This window comes from Lonchura striata, chromosome 5 (assembly GCF_050655825.1).
Source record: "Lonchura striata isolate lonStrDom1 chromosome 5, ASM5065582v1, whole genome shotgun sequence".
NCBI classification, from domain to species: domain Eukaryota; kingdom Metazoa; phylum Chordata; class Aves; order Passeriformes; family Estrildidae; genus Lonchura; species Lonchura striata.
In genome coordinates this window covers 30,996,011-31,019,906 of record NC_140707.1, presented here as the reverse complement: position 1 = coordinate 31,019,906, position 23,896 = coordinate 30,996,011, and the positions used below count along the sequence as shown (strand labels likewise).

At 37.6% G+C, this 23,896-nt stretch overlaps 1 protein-coding gene across 1 annotated transcript in view; it reads right to left on the bottom strand.

Moving 5' to 3' along the window:
• IFTAP (intraflagellar transport associated protein) overlaps window positions 1-23,896 on the bottom strand; it is a 39,030-nt gene that overhangs the window by 5,771 nt on the left and 9,363 nt on the right. Inside the window, exons 3-6 of the mRNA XM_085580204.1 lie at window positions 10,828-10,985; window positions 9,216-9,287; window positions 8,245-8,299; window positions 1,846-1,976 (exon numbers count right to left, since the gene is read on the bottom strand). Of these exons, the coding sequence (XP_085436330.1) occupies window positions 1,846-1,976; window positions 8,245-8,299; window positions 9,216-9,287; window positions 10,828-10,869 (300 nt within the window). The 5' untranslated portion in view covers window positions 10,870-10,985. The remainder of the gene's footprint in view (window positions 1-1,845; window positions 1,977-8,244; window positions 8,300-9,215; window positions 9,288-10,827; window positions 10,986-23,896) is intronic.

Sequence of the window (23,896 nt, the reverse complement as noted above, 5' to 3'; positions counted from 1 at the left end):
ACAAGTGTTTCCATAGCATAGACATTTCTCATCCTGCTGTTTCTCATACAGAATGGTCTTCCATTCTCTAAGAAAACCAATTAGGCAGCCACATTATGTTGCCCTTCCCTAACAGATTTGTTTCGATGGACAGAGAACAGTCTCATTTTAAAGCAGAGATGTCTCCAGGGAAAATCTTTTTCTCTTTCTAAACTAGTCCTGCCATAAGCAATGCAAGACTTAATTTTCAAGGCAATGACAATTTGAAGCACTGAGGGACTTTAAATTGGACCTGTTCAGTCTTGACGGTTCTAAAAATCAGGCCACAGTTATATTATCTAAATGAAGGCAAAAATATGTTTATAATTTAAAATGAAAGCCTTCATTTTAAGTAGCCTGGCACCAACCAAATGGTTGTGGAAATTGTCTTTCTTCTTGAAAAATGCAGCAACTCATAGACAATGTAATAATACTCAGTTTCTTTCATAACCCAAATTTCCCTCAAATGGAAATGAATTTTGCATGCAGTTGGATCTTTATCTATTTTTCATGAACTATAGTTTAAAGAATCATATGCAGTCCTTTATGAACATTGCAGGCTGCTACAACCCTCCTTCTTCTCTACAGAAGTTATGAAATTAGAAAGCTATAAAGCCTCATTCTAGTTTTTTGGGTGTTGTTTTGTGTCCAATGGATACATCTAAAGGCAAAACCTTGAATTATGTCAATCCTTAGGGAAAAGAGTGAGTATTTTTTTTCACAGAATGGTAGGTATTAATGCTTGAAAGGTCATTTTAGAACATCTACTTTTTCCCAAAGCAGACTTGTTCCTTATAGTAAAGAGTTTATTGCAAGGAACTAAACACAACTGAGCCCAGGAAAGGAGGCACCATATGCAGTGCTATAACACCAAACCTCCATTGGTCACGCGTCATTTATAAACTTGATTTAAGCCTCATGGGAACATCAATAAGCATATGAAACTATCAAAACTGGCCCACTTTAGCTGGAAGCTAACTTCAGCTTCTATTGCAATGATCAGGCAGGGGAAAAGAGCAATGAAGAATCCTCTGCAATAGAAACACCCCCAAAGTTAATGCTCACACAGACTGTTTGGATAGGAAGCTTAATGACTTAAAATAAGCCTGTAAGCGATCCACACCTTCTGCTGCAGTTTGAGATGAACTGAATTTCTGAAGGAAGACAGCAATTCTAAATTAAAGCTTGCACTGACTGTGTCTGATTGAAATGCTCAGAGGCCATAAAGCAAACCTCTCCACATCAGACCTTGACAATGCAGTTTCTCAGCAGCATCTTGCTACTACTCATTTCCAAGGGACCAGATCTTAATTCTGACCACAATATATTCTAAAATCTCTTTTTTTTTCTTTGAAGCATCATGTTAAAGGGATCATTCACTACCTCACTGCTGCAAAAAATGGCTCCTATACTAAGCCAATGAGTATGACACAAGATCATGAGATCACTGGAAAATTAAATGGTCCATCATTCTACATAAGCAAGGGTAGCTAAAACGCTTAAAGGGCAAAGGCTTACTTGAATATTCTGCGAATTACACAAATTAAATATTAAAAAGCCCACATACCACTTGAAGTATTGAAATGCACATTTTGAAAATGTAAGATTATATAGCAACAGTGTGCAAGATAAAATAGAGTGTTTATTTCAATTCTTAACATATTTAAGAATTCATTATGCATTTAAAAATTAATAATATGACTTGTTAACTCACAACATACTATATCTATATCCCTCTGTTTTTGTGGAAATAGCAGTAGAAGCCAACAGGAAAAATAACAATACGCCAAACCCCCAAAGTTTGAATGAATACATCTGACCTCATACCTCTTGGGCTTTGCCATCTGATGGCTGGGGATCTGACCAGGCTCTGAACTTTGGCTGAATAGGCTTATCAAAGAAGGGTGTACAGCAAGCCACTGTCTCTTCCACCTCTCCTGGAAGAACTAATGATCCTGCTGAATAAAAAGAAGTCAACATTAACCTTCCACTCAATGCATAAATTAGCAAAATCCTGCTAAAATCCTGTAGTGCTCAGACATGGGCAGTAGCTTGTTCGAATGTGATGTGGTTATTGTTGCATAAGCCATCATTAAAACAGATCCACACTGTCCTGAGATAAAATCTAGGTAGTAATACTGCACTAAGGAAAAATCAAACTTGTCTGGTAGCTCTTCTTTCTTAAAGGTACTGAATTAAATCTGGATGCAGATGCTCTTAAACTCAGAGAGCACCTGGGATTACATTCCTTTCTTTCAGAACAAAGATGGAAGGTCCTCAGCAGAGATGTCTGCAGTAGAAGTTATAAAACACCATGTCTGCCACTGATGAGCTGAGCAGGCTCATTCATTTCTCTTTAGCTAGAGCTTCACCACCTGTACATGGGGCATAAAGAATCATTGCAAAACATCTTAGTATGACTCTCACAAAACATTAAGTAAAAATACCTGGTAGAATGACTAATATTCCCCACTGCAGTGCGAGATGAATCTCTTGTCTAAGGGTATTTCACAAATGTTTGTTTCTCCCTGAGCTTTCCAAGAAGAGGTACTTGAGAGGACTTCCCCCTGTCTGGGATGGAGTGACATGTAACCTTTCCATACAGCCAGGATTTGTTCCACAGATCACAAATGAACAGCTTTTCTGAATCACTTTTCTTTTACAAACTTCAGCAAAACATTCATACGGGGACCAGTGGGTTTGCATTCTGTGACAGATCAGAAGGATATGCCTTAGGTTTAGAAATATCTTCTAACATGAATCAATCTCAGCTCTGCCACAGCACAGATGTGTCCATTGAGTCTCAGTAATGTTTTTATGAAAGAACTTAAGGGGACCATATGTCTTGCAATTTAGTCAAAAAATTATGTAAATCTACCTACTATTTTTTTTCAGCTGATACACAAGTTTCTTTACAGTTTTATACTACATTTACATTTATCTTATAATCTCAGAATAAATTTTCAAAGCACTGCTTCAATGTTACTTAATGGAAGCAACAAAACAGTACATATATCCAGGGTGAAATGGCAGTGTCTATTTATCTCTACCTGCACAATTTTACCACAGTAGTGGAGTTATGGACCTCTCATTCCCCTGTGAACCTACATTTGGAAATAAAGATTTCCTAGCTAGATCTTCATAAAAAATCCATGATCAAATTCTTCATTTCGTTTTCTTCTGGGAATAGTATACTATTTAAAAGCCAGCAGGGCTTTGAATTGCAAAGTAGAATGTTCTTTTTAAAAGAGTTGAATTAGTTCCCTTGAGTATTTAATTTCTGGGTTTTTGTCTCTTGTTTCATGATAAGTGGGTTTGTTTTCATCCCTGTTCTCTTGGTTGCTTCTATCTCCAGCCATGTAAGTGCTTTCAGTCCTTGTTCTCAGCATTAGCATCTGTTCAGATTCTGCACCAGTTATATGAGAAAACTTTCTGAATAGGACAGTACAGTCCACAGGTATCTAGGCTATGTCTACACATGCTCTGCAGCTGCTTTTTTCATCATTTGGGCCAAAAGTATTTATAGGACAGAATGAAGATATGAATGCTCATTTAAAGACAATGGCATCTTCCACTACTGTTTCAAATTTGCAACCTAGATCTACATCCTTACTAAAGTAAGGCAAGTCTGGACATCAAGAGATTTTTATCACCTACTGATATAAACACTGATTATTTCTGCAATAAGAGCTTCTCCCCCTCAACAGACCAATCTGCAGAGACAAGATGAGGAGGAAGCACTGTTATGCAACAACCTGGCAATGGCTCAGAAAGATAACTTTTAAGAATTAGGACAACAGAAGGAAATTTATTTTTGCTTTTAGCAAGAAGTGCTTGTCATACTCAGAACGTCAATTCCACTTTTTAAGGCTTGTTAGTAATGCAAACAGTGTTTCAAATTCCCTTCAATCACCCTGTAAGAATGTAATCAACCTTTGTTTGCCAGTAGACATGCCAGAAATGAGCTTTGTCTCTCTCTATGCTGGCTGTGTGACAGCATATGAAAGTCTAATTGGTAAACACTGCTTTCCCTGATAATGTTTAATAAAGAAACCCCTTCAGTGAGAAAAAATTAGAGAGTTTTGACAGTCATCCTTCTCAGTGGGGGCACCCAAAGGAACTCCAGGCCATTGTAAGTTCTAGCCAGCACCTCACAGCTTGTTTAAGCTGCTGCTACAGCACTACTGGATGATGATCCTAATTAAACTGCTAATTATGTTCTCTGTGGAGGTGATTAATTAGCAACAGGAAAGCCTTGGATACTGCCAACAGCACCATATATAGAGATAACTGAGCAGCCAGTGATACCAAAAAGACTGAGAAGACATTTTGAAATGCACCTCTCACACCATGAAGAATCAACTCCCTGGATGATATGGCTGACAATTTTACTCAAGTCCAGCATACTTTAATAACAGCATATTTGGAAAGTGAACAACACTCTTTAGTCCCTCCCTAACACATCCCAGAAAATGATTACTAAATCTGTCAACACTGCTGAGTTGGAGTTTTTTGCTTATTGTGTACCACAGACATCAATTTTGAGTACAGAAAAAATAATCTACTGGCACAAGTCTGCTTTTAACTTTCAAGAGTGAGGAAGTTCAAAGTTTTGTCTATAACTTTACTGTAGCCAAATGATGCCCAGCTATATATACACTGACAGCTATATATACACTGACACAGGTTTTACCACTTTCAGACACTACATTTCACAAAAATGCTGTTGATGGGGAGTTGAGAAGAGAGTGATAACAAAAAAAGCTTAAAAGCTAAATTTTGCAGTCTCCCCTAACTCTCATGCTTCAGGCTGTTAGTCCCAAAGAGCTGCCTAGTGTGAAATCATCTCAAGGCAGTGTTAAATGGATTGCAGAGACTAGAGAAGAAAAACAAGAAAGGGATTCACCAGCTGGGGGAGAGTCCCAAACTTTAAAAATTCCACCTCATTTAACTCTGAATCCTCTTCCTCAACACGGTTTTTCTGGCTATAAGGACAGGCTCAAAATATAAATGGAGAGGCATAGATTAAGAAAAATAACAGATGGTGATATAATTTGCCAAAAAATTATTTAAATAATCAAACATTATGCTTGGCCTCAGCTTCAAAGTAACTGAATCAATCAGGTTCTCCTCAGCCTCTGGGGGCTTACAGACAGCTGGGACCTTGAAAAGACAAGTTTGCAGTGCTTCAGTGCTCCATGCTGGATTAGGATGAGACAGTTATATCCTTGCCTATGAAGCCTCACACACACATTTAATTAGTCCTGTTTTCATTTTCTCTTGTATTTAAACAATTGCACACTCAAGATCTCCAGACATTATTTAACATATTTGATACTTTACTCAAATATTACCTATTATTACTAAGTTACCCCTCAAGCCCTGCTGTAAGAAATTTGTAAGCAGTCCTGGAAAATCCTGTTGCCAACACATAGGCACTAGGCAGCATCCATCCATCCCTGGAGAAAGCCTGATCATCTCTATTGTTGCCTTAAGCTCCTTACAGTCAGAGATTAAATTCAGGGAGAAAGAGTGATTACAGTACACCATGCCTATGCTGTCTCTACACGATGCATTAAGGCTGTGGTTTAGGGCAGCAATTCCACTTCGCCAATCATGGTTTACAGTGCTACAGTCCCACCATGCAAAGCATTGCCCCTGTTTCAAGCTTTCAGCCCAGTGCTGACAAACAAAAGCAGCTACAATGAGTTTGCATACTGGCCAAATCTGTGGGCTGCTTTTCCTACTCCTAAGAAGCAGTCACATTCATTCACACCCTAAAAGACACTGAACTTGCCAGATTAATTGGGAAAAAAAAAAATACAACCAACCAACCAACCAACCAACCAACCAAAAAAAAAAAAAAAAACCAAAACAAAACAAAACAAAAAAACCCAAAAAAAAAAAAAAAAAAAACAAACCACAAAACTTGACTAGAATGACCCAGGACATCTGCCAAACAGCACTGGTTGGATAGGAAGTTTTAACACCTATTTTCTGTCATACTTCTCATACTGTCAGCTTTGAGTCAGTTGCCCTTAAGTGTGAATATTTATTGTATTAATGTACAGTTGCTAACTCAGCTAACTGATCTGCCCTTTAGAGCTACGTGAAGCACAGACATATTGAAATGCTGCCAGTAACAAGGAGAGATAAAGGCTTGTTGCAATTTACTAGCAAGGTATTTTTTACTGGGTAAAATAAACAATACTTTTACGCTTGTTTTGACAATACAAAGTCTTAAATCAATCATTTGTTCTGACATAACGTGGCAGCATTTAAAAAGGTCAACAACAGAATGTCTCTAATTTGTGCCACAATTTACCTCATTTATAAACTAACTAGAATTCTTCAAAATTAATCTTTCATTAACATATTCACTAGTGATATTATTCTATATTACTTTAACATTACAAGCAACAGAAGTGACATAATTTCATATTTTAAATTGCATTTTGTTGCTAAGGTTTCTACAGGACTAAGATTTTACCTCTCCTAGTATGAAGCTATTGAGTGAATTTTGACATGTAAGACAGCTATCAAACCATAAGTGCTATTTTCTGCACTTAGGAGTCAAGGAGAAATTTTTTAGCCTGACTCAACCACTATCTTCAAAGATCCAGGCTGTGGGTTTCCCAGGTATAAATTTGTTTGCTGTTCACTTTCCTTGCAGCATTTAGAAGGAAAAATTAACTTCTGGCTAGGCAGTGTTTCAATGCTAGAAAATACAATCTAAAAGCCTAAGGTTGTTAGTAAGCATTGCTGATATAGTCTCATTCTTCACTGAGGCAGTCTACCTCAAATGAAGTGTGTTTTGCCAGGGTTTTCCATATGTATGTGATTAACATTTACTCTTGGACACAAATATACAGAAATGGCCCAAAAGCTGGAGAGAGGCAAGGGTCTGTCACAGTACTGAATGCACTAAATTATCCCCAAGCTTAAGCAGAGTTCTTTTTCCTCACTGTCCTGCTTGGTATTTTAGCGTTGGTCTTTATTCTCATCAACCAATTTGAGGCCTGTTTGGAACTAAAGATATCTAACAATATTTTAATGAACTGGATATAAGCATTTCTCCTTTCATTATGACACAAGTAAAATGTGGGTTTGTGCTTCCACCAGTAAACTCCAGGGGCTTTTTAATAGGTAATGCCAGAATTAAAGACATAAACACAGAACAATGCCCTCCAAAGGGAAAAATGGGCACATTTGAACATTGCACTCAAAAAAAAAAAATCTTTGATACCTGTACCTGATCTGGGACTGCTGTTTTACTCCCTCCTTTCTGAAAGGTTGGAGAAAGAATATTTGCCACAAACCTGACTTATGTTGGTTTATTAATCTTGTGAGATACAGGAAGTCTCTAAGCCCTCAGACCTCACAGGAATTCAGGACACTCGGAAAGGAATGACTAATCAAAATTTTACTGTGGAGAGATCAATCAAGTGGCAATAACTAAGAAAACAAGCATCAAAGCCCTGCAGCTTCTGTCTGTGACCTCAGGTAAATCCCTTCATCTGGGTGGGCTGATACCTTGTACAGTCACAGGTACAGATGAAGAAAATGAATTTAAACACTAAAAGGTTGTCACTTTTGGTTGTAATAAAGACCATACAAGGACCTATGATAGACAGATAACTATAGACATTAGCATTCCATTTACTTTTTGGAGGTGGAAGAGTTAAAATTATTATAGATGTACAGAACAGTTCAACATGACTCAAAATGCTTCTAATTGGAATTTTTAAAGAAGTTCACCGTGAATTCAGAATTAGACTAATCTATTTTAAGCTCAGGATGAAGCTGTTTTAATAGGTAGGGACAGCATTTTCATTAAATATTTCCACATTACAGCACTGTCTCTTAGCACCCACATTACAAAAAAAAAAAAATTTGTAATGACAGTAATTTCAATATAAAATAGAAATGCATTAATATAGAGAGATGTTGCTAAAAAGAAGCTCTCCGCACTTTTAGAAAAGCTTGAAAAAAAAACTTCACCAGGAAAAAGTACAATAAATATTCCCCTTAATTTATTGTTTCATTACCTCTTAAGAGTGGGGAAATGAGTACTTCAGCTGGAGAACTGGGGCAATGTGGGGAATTTTCTAGCAATAGAAGAACTGAGCAAGATCATCTCTTTTAGGGGAGAAGCAGTTCTTTAATGAATGTTCACATACATTCAAAGACAGAAAACGATGGTGAATACGAAGGGGGGAAACCTACCATTGCAAGTCTCTTCATCTGTGTCTACATCTTCCAAGTCTAAGTACTTGTCCACCTGCCATGAAAACCCAAATCAGAAAATAGATAAAAATATATCAGTTCCATTCCTTATAGTACAATCTACAGCATAGCGAAAATGAATTAAATTGTCTACTTCATCTTCTCCATATTCCCCTGCATTTTTCCAAGAAAGCATATGAGTTTTCTTTGAAATGTGTAACCCAAAGGAAATACTTTTAGGTACAGTCAGAGATTTACTGCCAAAATTACCATGTATCAACTTAAGTGATGGAAAGAAAGCTCAAGCTGTACAGTAACTTTCTCAGGAAGTTAGTGGGAAGATGTAGAAGTAAAATATTTTCACAGGAAAATGATGCATAAGTTACTATGCAATTTTGAAAGCTCATTTCATATGGCACAAAGAGAATACTTGCTGTAGGCAAACTAGAGCTTGATCCTTCTGTTTTGAGACTAATGGTGAACTGATTAGGAAAAAAAAAACTAAGAATTATTTCATTTCTAGTACTTCACCTGGGGCTTTACTCAACTGTTTTCTCAGGCTGATGTCCCTTGAACAATCTAAACTATTTAAACCATACTCAAAGACAAGACATTTCTCATTTCAGGTGTCACTCTGAATGGATGCACAGAGTGACAATGAAAGGCTTTTCCCAGCCTATCTGCAAATAGTGTTACCATGGAGGATTGACTACATGCCCTGGATTTTCTTCTGTGTTTTCATTAAGTAATTAAAGATGCTCTCAGATAATTTTTTCCAACCTGATTTGAAAATAACCTTTACACTTTAAAAGTACAAAACATTATAAAAAAATTCGGACTGCTCTCATTCTTCTTTCCCACAGATGGGAAATACATAAACAAATTGCAAGTAATTTGTAAATTAATACAGGAGAAGTCAGTAATGTTCTGCTCATAATCCCCACTTTGAAGAAAATCAAAAAAAACCTCACCTTCACTCTTTCAGACAAACTGAGATTATCTGCATCAGAAACACCAGCTGCTGAGCTCTCACTCATCACTGTCTGTAGATAGATGGGAAGAAATACTTACATGCATGAAACAGAATCAAAATCACAACCAAAGCTCCTACTGATTTATACCTAGTTCAAAGAATCACAGAATGGGTAAGGTTGTAAGGCACCACTGCAGGTCACCTTGTCCCTGCTCAAGAAGGGTCCCCTAGAACACATTACTCAGCTCTATAGATGTTGTATATAAAAATGTTTAAGAAGTTAATGGAATGATCCTGGAAGCAGAACAGGTACAGGTAATACTCTGAAAACCTACACGGGACCAGACTGATTCAATTGGAACAACAGTGCAAGTAATCATAGCATGCTTAAAAAGCAACATTTAGAATAGTAGCACTGCTTTCAACAGCAGTGTTTTCCCCCTTTTCCTTTCTCAGGGCAGGTTACAGCAGTCAACTTAATGCATCACGGCCTCTTCCTGTTACTACACTGCAATTTTCTGCAGCATTCTAGTGTTATTGTATTTGTTTCTTAAACTGCTAATGTGACAAAAATGTGCAGGCATGTCTGAAGCTTTTTCTTCTTTAGAAACAAAAACATACATAAAGGTTTATGGAAGTTCCATTACATAAAACATAATGGAAGTTGTATGTTGCTTTATGTGACAGAAAGACCATTTGATGTGGCTAAAGTAAGAGACACAAAGACAAATTAATACCCATGAGGAAACAATACTTCTTATGAAAAAATATGGCAAAAAATATTGTCATTATTATTACACAATCAACTGACAGAACATAATTTTTTTAAAAGCCTTGCTTGATTCTACCTCAAAGACATGTCCTAGCAAGGAGGAAAGTGGCAACTTGTGCTCTGAGGCCTGGCAGGCTCATAATTTGAAAGTACTTCGGTGTATTGCTCCGTGTATTTCACAAAAGGACCTGCTACTTCTTTTTTTAATAAAAGTTTAATGAAGGGCAGTTTTGAGTACAGACTAGATCACAGCCTAATTATTTGTTATTCAGACAGGAAGGCAGAAATTCTTAACAAGTTGACTCAGATTTCCATCTCCCTCCCTTCCAGATGATGTCTGTTTTTTTCTTGTCCCTACACATTAAATCCCTAATGCCTTATGTTTCAGAAGATCAAAAATGCCTCTGGCCTGCCTACTGTTTATTTCAGGCAGTAACATAGTTTCAGGAACATAGAACTCCGTACTTCCTAAAATCTACAAGAAACAAATAAATCTGTCCATGCTGGTGGCATCCATACTTTCAGGATTTTTTTTTTTTTCCATTTTGCCAACCTCTACCACAAACTGCAGTCTTCAGTGAAAGCATTACTTAGCTCATTGCAGGGTGCCTTATTTGTTAGTCAAATTATGGCAGCTTTTCAGCAGGGCAAATGCCACTGCCAAACATGATCTCTGCAGGTGCCTCTTTAGAGTATTTAACACTTAGGTAGTATTTTAAATATTTGCCTCACATAGGATAAATACCACTAGCCTCTAACATTTGGACAGTGTACCTCTCTGTATTTTCATCTGTTTAAATGTAGTGCTTGTCCACATGGACAAATGTTAACTCATTACCTCTTTCTCATTTGGCATCTCTGCTGGAAATGACACCCACATTTCTTTGCTTCTTTCAGATGAGCCATTCTGTTTATTTCTGTTTGGTAATTCAGAAGTAAAACTCTTTTTTCTTAAGGAGTCCACTTTACTTCCCTGAACTGTCTTTCCTTCTTTCTCTGCAAGCAGAATCACACCAGATCAGATAACATAACGCACAGTTCAAGAAAAAGAAAAGCATGTATCTAATTAAATTTAATACTTTTACACATTCACTTTTCCTCCCATGAAAGCTTCCTTGTACAACATATATATTTATTTTAAGTATAAAATAAAACTTTAGCATAAAACCTTACCAGACTTTACCATAAAACTGAAAATGCAGTCTGAACTTCAATTGCACAGAGTCCCACCTATTCCTCAGTACTGAAGAATTCATTATCACAAAAGCTTATGCAAGATACAAAAAACTTCATAAAATCAACCAAGAATATAAATATCCCAAAAAGCAGGACAGTAAGGTTACGCCTTATTGCATCTAGAAGCTGACTGCTATGCACCTGGAAGTATGGATTGCCAAAACCACACTGAATAGTTGGGGTTTTTTCCTTCAACCTGGCAAAAAATAAAGTAATCATAGCCAAAATAAAAATGCAGTACTTTTTATTTTAAAAGCCCCATTATGAAATAAGGAGCAGTTATAGGTCAATCAATTAAAATGAACTTCACACTACATGTTCTTAATGAAAAATAAATGCTCCCTTAATTAAGCTTTTTGGGTTTAGTTTGAAAAATTTATTTTGCAACAATAAGAAACACTGCACTGCATTTCTAAAGCATAATTATGTATTATAAGCATTGAAGTAACTCTTGTGGAGAGTTTTAATGATGCCTTTGGGGTTGCTATGTTGAGCCATACAGCAAAGAATTATTAATCCCCTGGGACAGCTCTGTGCTGCAGTTACTGTGACACGCAGAAAGGGCTGGCAGGCTGGGCACAACCTGAAGTCCACACTTACAAGAGTCAGGGTTCATAGAAAGCAAACTGCACCACACCAAAGCAATCCAGCAAACAGGTTTCAGTGCTCAGATAACAGATGGATCCTCTGCATATTTCCTAAGTCCCAGGTCTCTGTAACATCTTGCTTCTCCCTGAGTCTTTTGCAAGTACTTTCCTAAAACAGTATTTGGATACAGCACTATATATGAGCCATCACTTTTTCCCAACCTACTCTCTTTTTAAGCCATGGAAATTAGGCAATATTAGACATGAAACTCTCTTTTAAATTCTTGACCGGTAAAATGGTCAAGCACTATTTGAAAATAATTTTATTGTCATCCTACTCTACAGGAAGAACTAGATGGCTAGCTCAAAAGACTTCCATCTTTTTTTACTTTAGCAGTAAAACATGATGGGCTTCCTGTTTTACCCTAAGAACTTGCAAGCTTTATCATAAAGATTGATAAGCCACAAAAGAGTATTAATGTATTTCGGGGCAAATGTGTATTGGCAAATAATGCAGCTGAACATCTGCAGACCATCAGAGTGCCAACAGGGTCTGAGAACCAACCCAGGGTCCTCCCTGTGCACATCAGGAGCATTTCCGTATGAGAAGGGATAAAAAAATTCTGGAAGCCAAACACTTTTCTCACCAGACCAACAGAGATATAAAAGAAATCATCACTGGAATGATCAGAAGCATAATTCATAGAGCTAAATACTCTGAGTAAACATGATATTCCTGCACTAGCCCATGTTTTTCTTGTATACCGCTGTGGTCATTCTTCTGGGCTATAAATTGGATCATCCTTCTCAAAAATATAGGTTCTGAATTCTCCAGAGAAAATAATACCACGTTTAGCATCAAAAGACCTATGACATGTAGTTGGGCAGTTATAATTAGGCACACATACGAGCTGACAAACTTGCTTTATTAGGTTATGGATTTTCTGGACACCTGAGCTATCGTCACAGCTAAAACGCTAGATAGATTAAATGAGCTAGTAAGAAATCAAGTGCATTCAGAGTATTTATGTGCCATTTACCAACCCCAGACTACAGCTTAGAAGCACTATCCCTTTTCCTAAGAGATCAGTCATAAACTTTTGACAGAAACCTCTTTCTAGTTAAGACCATTGCAAAGTTATAGGGCTAGAGAATATTAAACAATACATTCAATGAAACATTCAGCACTGCAATGTGATACTAGATTCATGACTGCTTGTGAAGAAAAATTGAGAAGAAAAATGTCTAAGCAACCCAAAGCAGCTGTTAAATGCAATTCTCTGGACAGAATGTCAGCTATGCAACCATGTGCATAATGAGGCCATGCCATATAAATTAAAGGGGGGCAGGTGATTTAAACATTTTGTTGCCAGCCTTGAGCACAGGACCAGTAAGAGCCAACTTCAGCTGCCCAAAGCAACTCCTGACACCTACAGTCTCCCAATGCATGCACCACAAAACTGGCCTCTTTGAAGCAGTAACAGTCATGAAGTTAAAAAATATTCTTTAAAAAGCCACACAAAAGCTGTTTTGAAGTTAAAGAAACTACAATCTGAAGACAAGCATCACAGGTGTATTTCTGTGATAGTGTTCTGAATTTCAACCATTTCTGTCCTTACTTTTTGAAGAGAAAGGGAAGAAGTAAGGCTCACATTCAAGCCAGCAAGAGGATCACTCTGCCTTTCTCCTGACTAAGTGATAATTGACTAATTATTCACAGTCACAGCTCTCAACCTGCCAGGATCCTGTTGTAGAACACTGGTCTTCACAATATGTGATAAAAATCAAAAATAAGGGATACAAACACAACAAAATATAGCAGAGGAAGAAAGCTGAAATGATATAAAGATTCACATATTTATTCTGCAGACAGATTCTGTCTCACTTTTTAGTCATTTCACTGTCAGTATCTTAAAAATGAAATAACAAGCCAACTTAGATCTCTAGAAAAGTACATCTGAGTCTCTCAAGGGCAGTATCCATCATAATTGAGTGTCACTACAAGTATGGTGCAGACTTCAGAAACATGTTTCAATCAAAAAGGATATCCAACTTGATAAATTATTTTCTCTCCTGCTATCTGTTCTATATATTGCCTAAAATTCTCTTTGTCTTCCAATCTGGACAGGAATTTTTTGAGAATGTCTAGTGATTACCCACATATTTCAAAGAGTAATGGAGTCACTTATCACAAAACCAGAGAAGAGAGCTACCTGTATTATCAGGAAAAACTTACTGTCAGTGAAATCTCTCAGATGACATAGTAGCCCCAGAAGAATGATAAAATTCTCATGGCCTGAAGCATTTCAAAGCCAGACCAGACACAGCAATCAATCACATACCATAGAATACCTGGCTTGGATAATACACTGGACAAAACAATTCAAACTAACAAGTACTTCCCACTTTTTTCAATTGGATTAATTCTTTTCAAAAACAAACTTGTTGAGATTTAGAAACAGGCCCCTTTAGTTATTAAAAAAAAAAAACAACATAGAACAAAGCTACTATTTTAAGTTCCAGTTTACTTTTTTTGTCCTCAAATCCTGGACTGAGGGCCAGCAGAAGGCCTATGAATCCCTTAAATCTCTTCCAAATTATGCTTTGATTGAAAACCTGGAATTCAAATATTACAGTGTCTTTCTGCAGAACTCCTGAACAGAAAAAAAAAAAAATTACAGTACGATAATAACTGTCTTGAGCAGAGATAACAAATACAAATGTCATGTTCATTCACTTTCTCCATTCTTCAAACACAGCATCAGCAAACATTTTAAAACAAGAAAAGGCTGTCACTGAAATGTTTCCATAAAATACCACTTTGACATGTTCACAGGTGGTAACACACTCTAGAACTACCTGTATTTAACTATTTGCGACTATGTTAACCATTGTACAGCACTGCATTCATTTACCCTAAATTACAAGCTGTAAGAGGAAAACAAGAAATTTCAAGGCTAAAAATCCAGTTTTCTGAGAAGATATTTTTTAGAACCTTTTCTTAATTTTTGTTAACTCAAAGCAGCTCCCACATTTTCTGCAGTAACTCTATGACACAGTGACCCTAACAAAACTTGCAGCCTCCCTATGCTTGTATATTGTCCTGCTGGGAATACAACATACAATACATAGTGTTTTAAAGTTACTTAGCCTAAACGCCTAAAAAAGACATTTTGATTTATGTCAACCAGATACCTTTCTGTTTCCATATATTTCTATGTATAAATTGCTGTATATCAATGAAGTTTGACTTTTCAACACAAGAATTATTCCATATAGTATGTACCTGGAGGATTTCAGTGTAAGAATCCTCCATGCCTGTCCAAAATTAAGAGTGATTCAGGTGTAATTCAGGCACCTAAATTTCATCATGTAGCTATATTTTGAGAGTCTAAGTGCTCAGCCTCCTGATGTCAGCCAAAAAGGCAGTGGATGTTTTCCAGATATTGTACCATATCTGCCCACACTCAGCATCTGCATTGTCTATCCCATTACTATCTGAACTCCTGTAAGGTACATTCCAATCTTACTCCATCAAAATCCACACTAATTTCAATGGCAGTGATCTCAGAGTAGTACTAAGCAAGCAGAACTCCTTTACAGCAAATAACTTGCCTAAAACATTTACTTCTGTGTGCGAATTAATATTTGTAACACAAAAATTCAGCTGGTGCAGCCATTTCCCCTAATGTCTTTGATCTTAGCCTGATTAAATAACAATCAGCACAAAGTATTGTTTAGCTTTTCTTTTTTCCCCTTCAGGGAAGGTCAAGTTTTACTATAATCAGTAATATGGGCTTGATTTTTTAATTTAAATTTACCCAATTCTTAAGGAAATTTCACTGTATTATCTCCTCAGCCAGGATAAATACCTATTCCATGGACTGGGACAAGTAATTTCAGTGGGACTAACTGTAACCTGAAAGGGTAAACTCTTAAGTCCGAATAGTTACTTTTGACTGCCATTTTTGGATAATTATTGTAGTATGTTTTAAAAATAAGATAGGAAAGGATTTTTTTATGTGCTCCTTCAGGGGAATGGTGAATGACTGCTACTTCAAGTATATTTCAGCCACTCTCACAGACTTGCTCTAGGTTTATGTAGAGCAATACTTCTCTAAAATTAACTGAGCTCCTTATTTTCAAAAATTTAGGGTTTTTTTTATTGTACCAGTATCTCTCCTTTTGTACTTAATAGAACATATGTGTTCTGGTTTTATGTAGTATTTATATGTATCCATATCTATGTCTCTGTCATGCTTTTGATAGTCTCAGTGTTAGAAAAGGGGTGGTATTTCCTGTTTATTCCTCGTTCATTCCATCTGATCATTTAAAAATTCATATAATTCTTTCACAGCTCAGCAGTGCTGCTGCTGGATACCTTCTCCATTTGAATACTAATGCTGTGAATTAAATAGCAAGGCAAATGTGCACTTTATCATTTCAGTAGCTTGTACAAGCAAAATCCTGTTTCAACAGATGTACAAGAACTCTGGACTTCTTTCTGAGTTTGGGTTATACTAAGCCATACTTTGAACCTTTTGAGTTTATGTCTTAAATGCTTGGCTTTTTGATTTTTCTTTTTACAGTCAAAGAAACTGCAAATTTGCTTAAAGACCTCCTCAGCACAAGGAAACGACATTAAATACATATGTTGGGAGCACTTTAAAAGAGCATGTGATGTACTAATAAATCAGGGCAGAATCAATCTTGAAGACTTTCTGTGCGCTTGCATCCTAGAAGAATTCAGCACTAAGAGGCAAGTAAGTAAGCGCTGTAAGAAACAAGCAAATTGCATATAATGAAAAGCATCTGACATCTTCATACAAAGTATTCCTTTCTTAACAAGTAATGTAAAAAAGATGACAGCAGGTGGGAATAAAATTTACTGTCAGAAAGCCCAAGACTTTTGAAAATGCTAGAATTTGGACATTATAATCACAACATTAAGGCATCCCTATTTGACTTATTTTTTTAAAGGCAAGTGCCTACTTTCTTGAAATTAGGCATTTCTATTTAATTTTATACTGAACACTGAAAAGTACCTAATTCTACAAAGAGTTCAGCACTAAATTGGTACTTCTCTTTCTGATTGTCCTGTTGAGTCATTTATACATAACTTTGATCTCTGACATTATTTACTTTGTGTCCTTCCCACATGTGGAAAGGCTTCTTCAGCTCACTGCAATACATGAAACTAAGCCAAGAGCTGCATTTAGTGCACTTTGATGCTTTTCTAGACAAGGTAATGAAGTACAGCAAAATTCACTTGGTGTTACTACTTTTTATATTAGCAGAGTTCAATCACTACCAATATGCCCCTGTAGGATAGAACTTCTAGCAAAGGATCAACAAGAAAATTACTAAATATTTCCCTTTTGTTCTAAAGAATCTCAGTTATGTAAGAGAATGAAAATACATGGGTTTTTTAAATCTGAAATACTCTTCAGAAATTGTTTAGTAATAAAGGCATCACAGAAAACAAATAATTGCTATCAGGGAAGCACTACTGTTCAAAGGCTGTTCCAGTTTCAGGAGGCTGAGTGACTCTATACTTATCTGGTGCTGGCACTGAGCTACTCTGCAAATGCACAAGTCATTTCCCTTCTTTCAGCCTATTTTTATCTGTCTATACAATTGAAATGAAGTATGTTGCAGAGCAAATACCAGGACAACAAATATCCATAAAACAGATCAGTTATTATTGCAAAAATAATCTATTAAGTTTACATTTCTATGTCTGGGATTCTTTTTTACATTTAGGGGCTCTGTATGGCATTTGATTTTATACTATATTGAATAAAGGCTACAAAGAGATAGCTACTGAATTTATGATCAATAGAAAATTGCAAATTTTGTCTCCCAACCAATTCTTTCAAATGATCCAGCACAACACATCAATAAAAAGCTCTGAATTGACGCTGTTTCCCTATTTCATGCCCTGTTTAAGTTCCCTGGGGATGACAGATTAATTTAATTCATTTTACTGAACTGTCTAGTTGCTTTTATTGGCAAATCTACTCATAGGTTGAAATTTCTCTTGGGGTTAGCATTGTCCTACTGGTCCATTTTTAAATAAAAGCACATTCACTGTCACTTCTCATATAGTTCTCTGCTATGCTTTCTGCTGTGAAGACTGACATTTGTAAAGTGCCCCCACTGCCACTTATATGGGAAGCTTAAGGTTGTTGTTTTTCCTAAATGTGGTTAATGTAAAAAGGAAGCAGACAGCTACAGTCAAAGGGACTGTGAACTGAATACCTTGCCCAGCTTTCACTGGGGAATTTAGTTAATCTGAGCACAACATAGAATATGGCCCTGCCATGCCACCTGTAAGCACAGAAGTGATCAGTCACTTCCAAACTTCCTCCACTTGACAGTTTGTTCAGCAGAGGCATCAAAACAACAGCACCAAGGCTAAGAAGTTTCAATCCAAGCTGTGGCTTGCTTAGATGGGTCTAAATAAGGTCCCTGGACTTCATCAAACTCCCAAGCAGTGGGAGGTATATGAAATACAGCAAAATTAACAGCATGAATGGAATTCATTTAATCCTAGCAGTCAAATGCCCAGAATCATGGAAAAAAATGCAAATCTTAACTTGGATTTGGGTAAGAATTTTGTCCATGGTAGCATTTTCCTATCCAGCTGAACAATCCCTAATCCTGTACTTTTAGAAGTGGGAGAGGAGTAATTTAAAATTTTCTATATGAAAATTTTGAAGCTTGGACCATTTGGTGGGTTTTTTTTTCTGTATTTTTTAACAAGGTCAAATGAGATATTTTATGCTCCAGTGAATTTCCCGTTCTTCCTCTGAGTTTTAAAAATGAGCAGATGTTGCCTTCTGATTTTGAGCATCATAGCTCTGCACCAGATTTCAAACACTCTCCTTAAGATTTGAAAGAGGCTTTTGTCCTCTGTGGCAATATTTTCAAAAGCAGAGTTGGATGGATTTCTATGAGATTTTGTCCAAAGTTTTTCTAGAAAGTGTGTAGTTCTGAACATACCACTCATTGACCTCATCTGCAGAAATCTGTATCACCCGCTCCTTTGTAAATTCAGCTCTTCTGAGGCTCCTTCAACTGCAAAGCTTTACAGCGAGTATGGAAGATGTCATCTTCTTGCACTCATGCTCTAATTTACTAAATTAGATTCCCATGGGTTCACCAGCCCTTCTGCCCATATATTCATCTAGTTCCTATTATCCCTATGACAAAAAAACACACTTTGGATGCTCTAAATAGGAAAAATAAAGAGACTTAACTAGAATCTTAACCTAGCTATCAAATGCCCATTCATTACAGAATCAATAAAAAGGGTTTTAAAAAAATTCCATTACAGAGCAAGTACTCCTACAATTTTAAAATAGTATTTATTTAAGTTGTATAGGTCATGTTCATGTTTTATATGCTGAGATCAGAGTTTTAAAAATATATTTACGTATGTTTATCCATTCTCCATCAGATCTGTAGACATTAAATAATAGTCTTACTATAGGATTTACTTGTCAATTAGTCTATGAACTCTCATTTTCTCACTGCACTAAGCACATTTTAAAAAACAGAACCACTGGGATTTTCAGGAATACTAAAATCTGGAAGATTAAAAACCCATATCAAAGATGTAATTTTATGGTCCAGCTAAATTATAACACATCTCTGTGCTAGTTAAACCCAACACACATAATTAAACCAATTACAAAGAATTTAGAAGGACTTATTTTCATTCCAGATCTTGTTGTATGTGAACTAAGAGAGTATCTTTCCAAATAGCACAGGAAGAATAGAAGTAGTAGAAGGTAATATCACACATTCAGACACAATAAAAAGACAACATTCTAAAAATGTGATTTTCTTGATTGGGATATTAGCAATTCGTAAAAAGCCAAATTGAAGTCAGGAATGTAAAAATTCATTAATCTTGTTTCCCACATTTTTAAGAATTAAACTATACTCTCAGCAGAAGGTCCTAATGTATTCACAGGGGGTCACTCCAGGCTATATATAGCCTCAAAAGGCTCTTTTTAGCTAGGCCAGAACAACCAAGGATGCTTGGGTCTTTCCACTGTAGGTATATTCTTTACAGCTTCACTGTGTGTAAATTTAGCATATGAATAAAAATTTATAAATCACTTATGAAATGCTTTCAAGAATAACATGGAAACTTCAGCTGAAAATAGCCTTGCAATGCTACACCTAGTACAAATTCATGCAAAAGTGAAAATGACCTTCTGTAAATATGTTATTCTGGGAAATCAATGGGATCCAATTAGTTTTGTGTGTTTTCTGTTTCCAATGTTATGACAGACAAAAATCTATTAGATGACAATGTATGTTTTATGCTTTAAGTAGATTTTTTGCAGGTTACTAGTTTACAATGCAGACCAGCATGTTGGGTATTTTTAAAGAAAAATGAAAGTAGGAGGAAAACAAGTGCATTTCTAAGCATTTGATTCAGGTAAAGCTCTACCTTTTATATTATTTTAGTGGCAAATGCCTACAGTGACAGTGAAAGTGACTGAAATACACGCTGAGGCTTTTTGCAAGTAGCATCATGACATGCAGCATGCCTCTATGATAGGAGCTATCCCCAGTGTATCAATCATACATAAGACCAGAACCAGATTTTCAATCCTCTTATCTCATCCCCCAGTGTCTCCTTTCTCTTCTATATTTTATAGCCACGAGAGACAGAAAGTTGCCACAAGATTATTTCTGTGGCAGCTTCAGCTCCCCCATTGGTTTTCTGCTCAATGCTTGTGACTGACACTTAGTTCTGCCTGAAGGATAAGGACAGAACAGACTTCTGAGTACCAATCAATGGGGCATGCCACATGCTGTAATTGAAAAATACAGTGCTTCTGCAATAGTATGAGGACATCACTTCTAGTGTAAAGCAGTGGTAAAGAGAATTGTGAGTAATATATAGCTTGCACTTATTTTTATGACACCTGTCTGAACATGGTTAAAAAATGTGAACCTGAGCTACAGAATTGGACTTCTGTAATTCAGCAATGCTCAGATCAAGGTTAAGCTCCACTTTTAATTTCATCTGCAGAGCATGAGATCTTTTCAGCCTAATCATCTATCTGATGTCCTGCTGTACCTTCATCCAAGTTACCTGTTAGCTTGGCACAGGATGGGCCAGGTTGGAAGTGACCACAGTGGTCTTATCTCCCTGGTCAAGCAGGGTCATCCTAGAGCACCTTGCACAGGATTGTATCCAGAGAGATCTTGAGTATCTCCAGTGAGGAGACTCCACACCCTCTCTGGGCAGCCTGTTCCAGTGCTCGTTTACCCTCACAGTAAAGAAGTTCTTCCTCATGTTCAGGTGGAACTTCTGTGCATCATTTTCTGCCCATTGCCTCCTGTCCTATTGCTGGCACCACTGAGAAAGGCCTGGCTCCATCCTCTGACACCCTCCTGTCACATACCTATAGACATTGATAAGGTCCCCTCTCATTCATCTCTTCTGGAGCTGAACAGACCAGACTGCCTCAGCCTTTCCTCCTAAGTGAGATGCTCCTAAGTGAGAGTTCCTTAATAATCCCTGTAGCCCTCTGCTGGACCTGCTCCAGGAGCTCCAAGTCTCTCTAGTCCTGAGGAGCCCAGAACTGGACACAGAACTCCAGATGTGCCTCACCAGGGCTGAGTAGAGGGACAGGATCTTTTCCCTCAACCTGCTGGCAGTGCTGTTCCAAATGCACCCCAGGATCCCATTGGCCTCCTTGGCCACTGCTGCCCATGGACAGCTTGTTTTCCACCAGGACCTCCAGGTCCTTCTCCACAGAGCTGCTTTCCAAGAGCTCAGCCCCAGCCTGTGCAGGTGCAGGGGGTTATTCCTCTCCAGGAGCAGAACCTACACCTGCCGTGGTTGAATTTCAGCAGGTCCCTTTCTGCACATCTCTCCAGTCTGTCGAGGCCCTTCTGAAGGGTGGCACAGCACTCTGGGGTGTGGGCCACTCCTCCTGGCTTTGTGTTGGCAGGGAACTCTGCCCCTTCCTCCAAGTCATTGATGAATTAGGTAAACCAGACTGGGCCCAGTATTGAACCCTGGGGGACACCACAAGTGACAGGGCTCCAACCAGACCCTGTGCTGCTGATCATGACCTTCAGAGATCTGCCACTCAGCCAGCTCTCAACCCACTTCACTGTCCATTAATCCAGCTCTCAGTTCCTGAGTTTGCCTACAAGGATTTTGTGAAGGACAGTGTTGAAAGCCTTCCTTGCTGAAATCAATTTAGACAACATCCACATCCCTGCAGGTAGCTGTTTCATCATAGAAGACAATCACTTTGTAGAAGGCACACACACAGGCAGAGCACAGTGGGCTAGTGTTAGTAAAGCTGTAAAAGTACCCGAATTGCACACTAATCTCAGGCCATCTCACACTATTAAGCACTTTCCTTAGGCTCTTCTTTTATGGAGACTTCTCAAGCAAAACAATGCAAGATGTCCTTAGGAAACATCTAAGCTTCCAAACAGTGCATGTTCCCCTGCCTCCCTAAAGCAAGCATAAATGGCTAACCACCTGTAGAGACAGAGCAGCCTGGGAAACAATCTGTAGAAAGTTGTCCTTAGGACTCCCACTGCTGAGTGGAAAAACAAAAGCATCACAAAGATTTGCCCGAAGACACAAAGCAGGTGAGTAGCACAATGACACTAAATACCACTCTTTTATCTTTCCTTCTGTCTATGGTATCTAACAGGAGGTTTGGGAAATTACATACCTTTCAAAAGATATGTGAATGTATTTAGAAATTCCTCATATGACTGCTCATGGCTATTAATAAATTGATCAAGGATGCTGTTCTTTAACAGTTGTTCTCCCATGATCATCTACACCTTGAGAGTCGACTGGGTATATCTGTTTTTGTAGGCTGCTTCTGCAATAGAAAGAGAAGAGCTATATTTACCTGCAGGCAGAAGACAAGTCAACAGAAAACAAGTCAACAGAGAAATCCCTAGTTCACATAGACGGGCACTAGAAAGTATAATTTTTCTTCTCTCATTGTGAAGTTCTGATCTCATCAGTGGAACTTTACTCAAGTAAACATGTCTCCCAAAATTCACATGGACATAGAAATTTTAAGTACAAAAGGAGAAACTGTGATCATTTATGCTTGAAATTTATGACCTTGGGTCATAATGGGCCACAGAAGTGCCAGCTTCTCTTGGTGTTGTTAATTCCCTTAAGTTGTTCAGTCTTTCAAACCCTGCCTTCTTTCCAGAAACAGTGACACCCCACATCAGCATGCTGTATTTAACAACCAGGACACAACTGTACATTCAAATTTTGGAATGAATCCATCATCTCCAGGTGCACCGCTCACTGTACCATCAAAGCCACAAACCCAGATTTTGGACCACACGTTAAATCCCAGTGTGTCTGTGGGTATGCTGAGGCAGCACACAGGACAGAGAGAGCATGCTGGAGCTGGACAGCCATGCAGGAAAGCAAGGACCATTCTTGAGAAGGGAACAAATGCTAAGAGCTGAAGGAAGGAAGCTCCACTCTCCAACCACACAGCAACAGCTCTGCAGCCCACCTTCATCACTTAACCTTCATCTACGGGTCCTGCACAGCCCTTGGTGAAGCCTGCTGAAGTTAACCTTGCTCCCAAACTCATAAAATCTGTTTAAATGCATGTTAACAGCTGCATGATGCTAAACACTTAAATATTACTTCTTTTTCATACACATAGGTCCACACCAATAGAATTGGTTTGCATACACAAACCTAACCGAGATGCAGGAACACATAATACATGAAGTGCTTGATTTGCATGTGTTCCTCTGTTTCCTTTCCTAATTTAGCACAACACTAAGAAGTGGGTTTTGGGAATGAAAGCTTAATTGCTCACCAAAACTTCAATGATACTAAGGAAAGGTTGCCAACCTGATACTGAAGTTAAGTAAGGTCAAAGAATTGTTTGGAGACCAGAAAGAAAATAAAGCATGACTTCTAACATAAAGCTCTAATTTTATTGCATTGCCTGCTTCCAAGGAAGACTAATGTTCTGAAGATATCAAAATACATGAACACCCACATGACCTAAAGTTTAAGTTTTCTAATATTTTACAAAA